Source organism: Nerophis ophidion, linkage group LG04 (genome assembly GCF_033978795.1).
Source record: "Nerophis ophidion isolate RoL-2023_Sa linkage group LG04, RoL_Noph_v1.0, whole genome shotgun sequence".
In the NCBI taxonomy this organism is placed as follows: Eukaryota; Metazoa; Chordata; class Actinopteri; order Syngnathiformes; family Syngnathidae; genus Nerophis; species Nerophis ophidion.
In genome coordinates, this window is record NC_084614.1 from 82,359,140 (window position 1) to 82,369,139 (window position 10,000).

Consider the following 10,000-nt stretch of genomic DNA (forward strand, 5'->3'; position numbering starts at 1 on the left):
GTCAGTAGGTTGTGAGGGCCCCCCTTCCCACTATAGCTAGAATGATGAAACTATATGAGAAAAACACACACACACACACACACACACACACACACACACACACACACACACACACACACACACACACACACACAGCTGTCGCCCACTATATCAAAATGCTGATAACAACTTATTTTAGGGTTGATCATTTAAGTCCGGCCCAAAGCCTTCAAGGCCTCCTCTCCCTGTCTCTCCAGCATGTGTGCAAAGTATGCACGGCATTCTTCTCACCAAAATGGACCACTTATGCACCCACCCACCCCCCCCCCCCCACCCCCCCCCCCCCACCGTCCAGTGCATCCATTCTTCATGTGAGACAGGTGTTCCCTCTATTTCTGTTCGCTACAAACTGGGCGCTCTTGTGACATCATCGTTGTTGACTATGAAACTCTGACTCTTGTTTGGACTCTTTCAACTTTAATGCTGCTTGTTGTTTACAAACCCTGTTTCCATATGAGTTGGGAAATGGTGTTAGATGTAAATATAAACAGAATACAATGATTTGCAAATCCTTTTCAAGCCATATTCAGTTGAATATGCTACAAAAACAACATATTTGATGTTTAAATAATTAACTTAGAATTTCATGGCTGCAACAGGTGCCAAAGTAGTTGGGAAAGGGCATGTTCACCACTGTGTTACATCACCTTTTCTTTTAACAACACTCAATAAACGTTTGGGAACTGAGGAAACTAATTGTTGAAGCTTTGAAAGTGGAATTCTTTCCCATTCTTGTTTTATGTAGAGCTTCAGTCCTTCAACAGTCCGGGGTCTCCGCTGTCCTATTTTACGCTTCACACATTTTCCATGGGAGACAGGTCTGGACTGCAGGCGGGCCAGGAAAGTACCCACACTCTTTTACTACGAAGCCACACTGTTGTAACACGTGCCGAATGTGGCTTAGCATTGTCTTGCTGAAATAAGCAGGGGCGTCCATGAAAAAGACGGCGCTTAGATGGCAGCATATGTTGTTCCAAAAGCTGTATGTACCTTTCAGCATTAATGGTGCCTTCACAGATGTGTAAGTTACCCATGCCTTGGGCACTAATACACCCCCATACCATCACACATGCTGGCTTTTACACTTTGCGTCGATAACAGTCTGGATGGTTGGATGACACGATGTCGAATATTTCCAAAAACAATTTGAAATGTGGACTCGTCAGACCACAGAACACTTTTCCACTTTGCATCAGTCCATCTTAGATGATCTCGGGCCCAGAGAAGCCGGCGAGGTTTCTGGATGTTGTTGATAAATAGCTTTGGCTTTGCATAGTAGAGCTTTAACTTGCACTTACAGATGTAGTGACAAACTGTATTTAGTGACAGTGGTTTTCTGAAGTGTTCCTGAGTCCATGTGGTGATATCCTTTAGAGATTGATGTCTGTTTTTGAGGGATGGAAGGTCACGGTCATTCAACGTTGGTTTCCGGCCATGCCGCTTACGTGGAGTGATTTCTCCAGATTCTCTGAACCTTTTGATGATATTATGGAGCGTAGATGTTGAAATCCCTAAATTTCTTGCAATGTCACTTTGAGAAAGGTTGTTCTTAAACTGTTTGACTATTTGCTCACACAGTTGTGGACAAAGGGGTGTACCTCGCCCCATCCTTTCTTGTGAAAGACTGAGCATTTTTTGGGAAGCTGCTTTTATAGCCAATCATGGCACCCACCTGTTCCCAATTAGCCTGCACACCGGTGGGATGTTCCAAATAAGTGTTTGATGAGCATTCCTCAACTTTATCAGTATTTATTGCCACCTTTCCCAACTTCTTTGTCACGTGTTGCTGGCATCAAATTCTAAATTTAATGATTATTTGCAACCAATAAAAACGTTTACCAGTTTGAACATGAAATATGTTGTCTTTGTAGCATATTCAACTGAATATGTTAGCATGCTAACTTATTATGCTAGTACTTTAGCTAATTTCATATGTTTAACCCTAAAAATCGTGGCTTTCGACACTTTACAGTCACGTAACTTGGTATTTGAAACATGCTAACTGTATGCATGTTTATGTTTGCATGCTAGCATGCTAATTAGCATTATGCTAATTAGCATTGTAGCTCATTTCCTTCGTTTGGACCTTAAAATCATGGCTGTTGATATCTGATACTAAAGTATGTTAATTTATATTATTTTACCATGCAAATGTTAGCATGCTAACTTATTATGCTAGCATTTTAGCTAATGTCATATGTTTAACCCTAAAAATCATGGCTTTGGACACTTTACAGTCACGTAACTTGGTATTCAAAACATGCTAACTGTATGCATGTTTATGTTTGCATGCTAGCATGCTAATTAGCATTATGCTAATTAGCATTGTAGCTCATTTCCTTTGTTTAGACCTTAAAATCATGGCTGTTGATATTTGATACTAAAGTATGTTAATTTATATTATTTTAGCATGCAAATGTTAGCATGCTAACTTATTATGCTAGCATTTTAGTTAATTTCATATGTTTAACCCTAAAAATCGTGGCTTTCGACACTTTACAGTCACGTAACTTGGTATTTGAAACATGCTAACTTTATGCATGTATATTTTGGCATGCTAGCATGCTAATGCTAATCAGCATTGTAGCTAATTTCCTTCGTTAAGACCTTAAGATCATGGCTATTGATATTTGATGCTAAAGTATGTTAATTTATCTTATGTTTGCATGCAAATGTTAGCAGGCTGACTTATTATGCTAGCATTTTAGCTAATGTCATTTGTTTAAACCTAAAAATCGTGGCTTTTGACACTTTACAGTCACGTAACTTGGTATTCCAAACATGCTAACTGTATGCATGTTTGTTTGCATGCTAGCATGCTAATTAGCATAATGTTAATTAGCATTGTTGCTAATTTCCTTAGTTTAGACCTTAAAATCATGGCTTTTGATATTTGATACTAAAGTATGTTAATTTATCTTATGTTAGCATGCCAACTTATTATGCTAGCATTTTAGCTAATATCATTTGTTTAAACCTAAAAATCGTGGCTTTTGACACTCTACAGTCACGTAACTTGGTATTTGAAACATGCTAACTGTATGCATGTTTATGTTTGCATGCTAGCATGCTAACTAGCATAATGTTAATTAGCATTGGAGCTAATTTCCTTAGATTTTAACTTTTTCCTGTTGTCATGCTAATATTAGCATATCTACATCGGTCTAGCCTTTTCAGACGCCTAGTTTCCTTCGAGGCTCTCACACCCGTAGCGGAATGCATGACACAATCCAGAACATTGTGGTCGTCTGCCGGCATGCATGACGAGTGTCCGCCACCGACAGGATGCTTTCCGCGGGGTCAAGTTCGCCGCTCAGCTTTTTAGAGCCCAGACCTATTTTTACGAGCGCTGGTGCTGAGGAGATCCCTCGGCCGACTTCTGGCTCCGTTTGGTCTCCCTTCCTCGCCTGTCCCGTCCAGACGTGACCCGGTTCTTGTCCTGAGTCGCTCCAACGGGCCGTTTTTAGCAGGTTGCGTCATGCCAGGGCACTCATAGTGCTCCACTGGGGGGGGGATTACCGGCAAGGCACGTAGGCCGCCTGTTCGATTCCCTCTTTGCTCGTTTAAACCGGCCGGACACTTCATTAGGAACATCCCTTTTGAGGCCACAGTTGGGTTCATTTTTGTGTCATGCTAACTGTTAGCATGACACATGCTAACTGTTAGCATGCTCACTTTTTCCAGCCTGTTCCTCCCGCCCTCAGAGTCGCATAACTTGCTCTGCCATCGTCAATATGCTGGCATGCTATTGTTAGCGTGCCAACTTTTTCAAAAAATTTTACAAACTTAGTGCTTGGAGTCATATAACTCCCTAGTTGCCGCATGCCTACTGTTAGCACGCTAATGTTAGCGTGCTAATCTTTTAAGCCAATTTTTCAGCCGTTCACCTCAGTCTCAAAACGTACACCTCAGGTACTTGACATTTGCTAACTGTTAGCATGCTAAGAATTTTAGATCATTTTAAAAGCTTACAGCTCAGAGTCATATAAATTGGTACTTAACAAATGCTAACTGTTAGCATGCTAAGATTTTTAGATCATTTTAAAAGTTTACAGCTCAGAGTCATATATCTTGGTAGTCAACACATGCTAACTGTTAGCATGTTTAGATCATTTTACAAGTTTACAGCTCAGTCTCATAAATTGGTAGTTAACACATGCTAACTGTTAGCATGCCAACATTTATGCGCAAACCTTATAAGCCAATTTTTCAGCCATACACCTCAGGTACTTGACATTTGCTAACTGTTAGCATGCTAAGAATTTTAGATCATTTTAAAAGCTTACAGCTCAGAGTCACATAAATTGGTACTTAACAAATGCTAACTGTTAGTATGCTAAGAATTTTAGATAATTTTACAAACTTACAGCGCAGAGTCATATAACTTGGTAGTTAAAACATGCTAACTGTTAGCATGCTAAAATGCAAACCTTTTAGTCCATTTTTTCAGCCGTACACCTCAGAATCACATAAATTGGTAGCATGCCATCGTCAGTATGCTAACATGCTATCGTTAGCATGTTAACATGATTAGATACATTTAAAAGCTTACAGTTCAGAGTCATATAACTTGGTAGTTACCACATGCTAACTGTCAGCATGCTAAAATGCAAAAATTTTAGGCCAATTTTTCAGCCGTACACCTCAGTCTCACCACTTTATACTTGACATTTGCTAACTGTTAGCATGCTAATATTTTTTGATAATTTTACAAACTTACAGCTCAGAGTCATATAAATTGGTAGTTAACAAATGCTAACTGTTAGCATGCTAATATTTTTAGATAATGTTACAAGCTTACAGCTCAGAGTCATATAACTTGGTAGTTAACACATGCTAACTTTTAGCATGCTAAAATGCAAACCTTTTAGTCCATTTTTTTCAGCCGTACACCTCAGAATCACATAAATTGGTAGCATGCCATCGTCACTATGCTAACATGCTATCGTTAGCATGCTAACATGTTTAGATACATTTAAAAGCTTACAGTTCAGAGTCATATAACTTGGTAGTTACCACATGCTAACTGTCAGCATGCTAAAACGCAAAAATTTTAGGCCAATTTTTCAGCCGTACACCTCAGTCTCACCACTTTATACTTGACATTTGCTAACTGTTGGCATGCCATCGTCAGTATGTTAGCATGCTATCAATAGCATGCTAGCATGTTTAGATCATTTTACAAGTTTACAGCTCAGTCTCATAAATTGGTAGTTAACACATGCTAACTGTTAGCATGCCAACATTTATTTGCAAACCTTATAAGCCAATTTTTCAGCCATACACCTCAGGTACTTGACATTTGCTAACTGTTAGCATGCTAAGAATTTTAGATCATTTTAAAAGCTTACAGCTCAGAGTCACATAAATTGGTACTTAACAAATGCTAACTGTTAGCATGCTAAGAATTTTAGATAATTTTACAAGCTTACAGCACAGAGTCCTATAACTTGGTAGTTAACACATGCTAACTGTTAGCATGCTAAAATGCAAATCTTTTAGTCCATTCTTTCAGCCGTACACCTCAGAATCTCATAAATTGGTAGCATGCCATCGTCAGTATGCTAACATGCTATTGTTAGCATGCTAACATGTTTAGATACATTTAAAAGCTTACAGTTCAGAGTCATATAACTTGGTAGTTACCAAATGCTAACTGTCAGCATGCTAAAATGCAAACATTTTAGGACAATTTTTCAGCCGTACACCTCAGTCTCACCACTTTATACTTGACATTTGCTAACTGTTAGCATGCCATCGTCAGTATGTTAGCATGCTATCATTAGCATGCTAGCATGTTTAGATCATTTTACAAGCTTACAGCTCAGTCTCATAAATTGGTAGTTAACACATGCTAACTGTTAGCATGCCGACATTTATGTGCAAACTTTTTAAGCCAATTTTTCAGCCATACACCTCAGGTACTTGACATTTGCTAACTGTTAGCATGCTAAGAATTTTAGATCATTTTAAAAGCTTACAGCTCAGAGTCACATAAATTGGTACTTAACAAATGCTAACTGTTAGTATGCTAAGAATTTTAGATAATTTTACAAGCTTACAGCGCAGAGTCCTATAACTTGGTAGTTAACACATGCTAACTGTTAGCATGCTAAAATGCAAATCTTTTAGTCCATTCTTTCAGCCGTACACCTCAGAATCTCATAAATTGGTAGCATGCCATCGTCAGTATGCTAACATGCTATTGTTAGCATGCTAACATGTTTAGATACATTTAAAAGCTTACAGTTCAGAGTCATATAACTTGGTAGTTACCACATGCTAACTGTCAGCATGCTAAAATGCAAACATTTTAAGACAATTTTTCAGCCGTACACCTCAGTCTCACCACTTTATACTTGACATTTGCTAACTGTTAGCATGCCATCGTCAGTATGTTAGCATGCTATCATTAGCATGCTAGCATGTTTGGATCATTTTACAAGCTTACAGCTCAGTCTCATAAATTGGTAGTTAACACATGCTAACTGTTAGCATGCCAACATTTATGTGCAAACTTTTTAAGCCAATTTTTCAGCCATACACCTCAGGTACTTGACATTTGCTAACTGTTAGCATGCTAAGACTTTTAGATCATTTTAAAAGCTTACAGCTCAGAGTCACATAAATTGGTACTTAACAAATGCTAACTGTTAGCATGCTAAGAATTTTAGATGATTTTAAAAGCTTACAGCTCAGAGTCATTAAACTTAGTAGTTAAGACATGCTAACTGCTAACATGCCAACATTAACGTGCTAACATTTTAGGTACATTTTTCAGCCGTACACTTTAGAGTCTCTGAACTTTGTACTTAACATTTGCTAACTGTTAGCATGCAAAGATTTTTAGATCATTTTAAAAGCTTACAGCTCAGAGTCATATAAATTGGTACTTACAAAATGCTAACTGTTAGCATGCTAAGATTTTTAGATCATTTTAAAAGTTTACAGCTCAGAGTCATATATCTTGGTAGTCAACACATGTTAACTGTTAGCAGCCCATTGACAGTATGTTAGCATGCTAACATGTTTGGATAATTAGATCATTTGCTAACTGTTAGCATGCTAAGATTTTTAGATAGTTTTACAAGCTTACAGCCCAGTCTTATAACTTGGTTAACGCATGCTAACTGTTAGCATGTTAAAATGTTTTAAATAATTTTACAAGTTTACAGCTCAGTCATATAACTTGGTAGTCAACACATGCTAACTGTTAGCATGCCAACGTTAACGTGCTAACCTTTTAGGTCAATTTTTCAGCCGTACACTTTTGAGTCTCAGAACTTGGTACTTGACATTTGCTAACTTTTAGCAGCCCATTGTCAGTATGTTAGCATGCTAACATGTTGAGATGATTAGATGAATTGGTAACTGTTAGCATGCTATAATTGGCATGCTAACATGTTTAGATAATTAAATAATTTGCTAATTGTTAGCATCCTAAGATTTTTTAGATAGTTTTACAAGCTTACAGCCCAGTCTTATAACTTAGTCGTTTACACATGCTAATTGTTAGCATGCTAACATTAAATTGCAAACCTTTTAGGCCAATTTTTCAGCCATACACTTCAGTATCATAACTACTCAAACATACTTGACATTTGCTAACTGTTAGCATCCTAAGATGTTTTAAATAATTTTACAAGTTTACAGCTCAGTCTTATAACTTGGTAATCAACACATGCTAACTGTTAGCATGCCAATGTTAACGTGCTAACCTTTTAGGTACATTTTTCAGCCGTACACTTTAGAGTCTCAGAACTTGGTACTTGACATTTACTAACTGTTAGCGGCCCATTGTCGGTATGTTAGCATGATAACATGTTTAGATGTTTAAACTATTTGCTAACTGTTAGCATGCTAAGATTTTTAGATAGTTTTACAAGCTTACAGCCCCGTCTTATAACTTGGTTGTTAGCGCATGCTAAGATGTTTTAAATAATTTTACAAGCTTACAGCTCAGAGTCATATAACTTGGTAGTTAACACATGCTAACTGTTAGCATGCCAACGTTTGCGTGCTAACCTTTTCGGTCAATTATTCAGCCGTACACTTTTGAGTCTCAGAACTTGGTACTTAACATTTGCTAACTGTTAGACTCCTAAGATGTTTTAAATAATTTTACAAATTTACAGCTCAGAGTCATATAACTTGGTAGTCAACACATGCTAACTGTTAGCATGCCAACGTTAACGTGCTAACCTTTTAGGTAAATTTTTCAGCCGTACACTTTTGAGTCTCAGAACTTGGTACTTGACATTTGCTTACTGTTAGCGGCCCATTGTCAGTATGTTAGCATGATAACATGTTTAGATGATTAGATAAATTGGTAACTGTTAGCATGCTATAACTGGCATGCTAACATGTTTAGATAATTAAATAATTTGCTAATTGTTAGCATCCTAAGATTTTTTAGATAGTTTTACAAGCTTACAGCCCAGTCTTATAACTTGGTCGTTAGCGCATGCTAACTGTTAGCATGCTAACATTAACGTGCTAACCTTTCAGGACAATTTTCGTGGGAACAGATCTTGACATATTTGTGTTGTCTTTGACAGATGCACAAAATGCCGATGAACTCTCTCAGACTTTTCCAGATCTGGATCAGCGACTGCAGGTAGCATGTCGCGTACATTCACTACCAAATGCTTCCATCGACCGATTTTAGCGTTTTTGTCTCGCGCCGAACAGCCGGTGGCGCCGTGCGTGTCCCTGAAAGAGAGCGTCCACGTGTACAAGGAACACTGCAGGATGGCCCGGGAGTTCCACCAAGTCCAGCACGACATCGCCGTCCTGGAGGAACACAAGTAAATAAACTTTTCGCACAGCTTGCATTTTGGGTATGATAGCAATTAGAAGTATATCAATTTATGTTAGCATGCTAATGTTTGCCTGCTAAGGTATTATGCTAACATCTTAGCTAATTTTATACATTTGAAACCTAAAAATAATGGCTTTTGGTACTTAGCGTCATCTTAAAATTATGCTAACACAATGCTAACGTTAGCATGCTGACTTTTAATGCTAGCTTTTTTCTCAGTGTATTTGTTTAAACGTAAACTTTATGGATTTTATACATTTGAAACTTAAAAATAATGGCTTTTGGTACTCAGCGTCCTCATAAAATTATGCTAACAAAATGCTAACGTTAGCATGCTAACTTTTAATACTAGCTTTTTTGCTCAGTTTATTTGTTTAAACCTAAACTTCATGGATTTTGATGCTTGGCACCCTGTTAGAAGTCTGCTAAATTTTCTTATTTTATCTTGCTAACTTTAGCATGTTAATGTTTTATAAAAGTATTTTCACAAATTGTATTCACTTAAACATAAAATTCATGGATTTTGAGACTTTGTTGCAATTATGCCTACCCTTCCGATGATAAAAACCTAAATTTAGCATGTTAGCATTTTTATGCTAACTTTTTAGCATCAATCAAAACCAGGGCTGAGTTTCACAGCACAGATAGCAGGCAGAGCTAAATGTCCGTATGAATGTTCTCGTTATTTAGCAGATTTTATAAATTTGAACCAAAAATGAATTGCATTTTATACTTGGCACCTTCTTCGAAATATGCTAATGTTTCCATTATTATCATGCTAATGTTATCATGCTAACATTTTATGATAGCGTTTTTGCTAATGTTATTCGTTTAAACCTAAAATTATTGAATTTTGATTCTTGGCACCTTCATAGAAATATACTAACTTTTCTGATTTTATCATGCTAATGTTAACAAGCTAATCTTTTATGCCAGCATTTTTGCAGATTTGATTTTTTGGAACCCAAAACTCATAGAATTATACACTTGGCGCATTCTGAGAAGTATGCTAACTTTTCTGATTTTATCATGCTAACGTTAGTATGCAAATTTTTTATGCTAGCATTTTATTAATCTAAACCTAAAATACATAAATTTTGATAGTTGGCGCCTTCTTAGAAGTATGCTAACTTTTCTGAT

At 37.2% G+C, this 10,000-nt stretch overlaps 1 protein-coding gene across 2 annotated transcripts in view; it reads left to right on the forward strand.

Moving 5' to 3' along the window:
• Positions 1-10,000, forward strand: part of map3k7cl (map3k7 C-terminal like) — a 42,850-nt gene that overhangs the window by 29,212 nt on the left and 3,638 nt on the right. For both annotated transcript variants that reach the window (XM_061899364.1, XM_061899363.1), the window contains 2 exons: positions 8,598-8,656; positions 8,731-8,846. In XM_061899364.1, the coding sequence (XP_061755348.1) occupies positions 8,598-8,656; positions 8,731-8,846 (175 nt within the window). The remainder of the gene's footprint in view (positions 1-8,597; positions 8,657-8,730; positions 8,847-10,000) is intronic.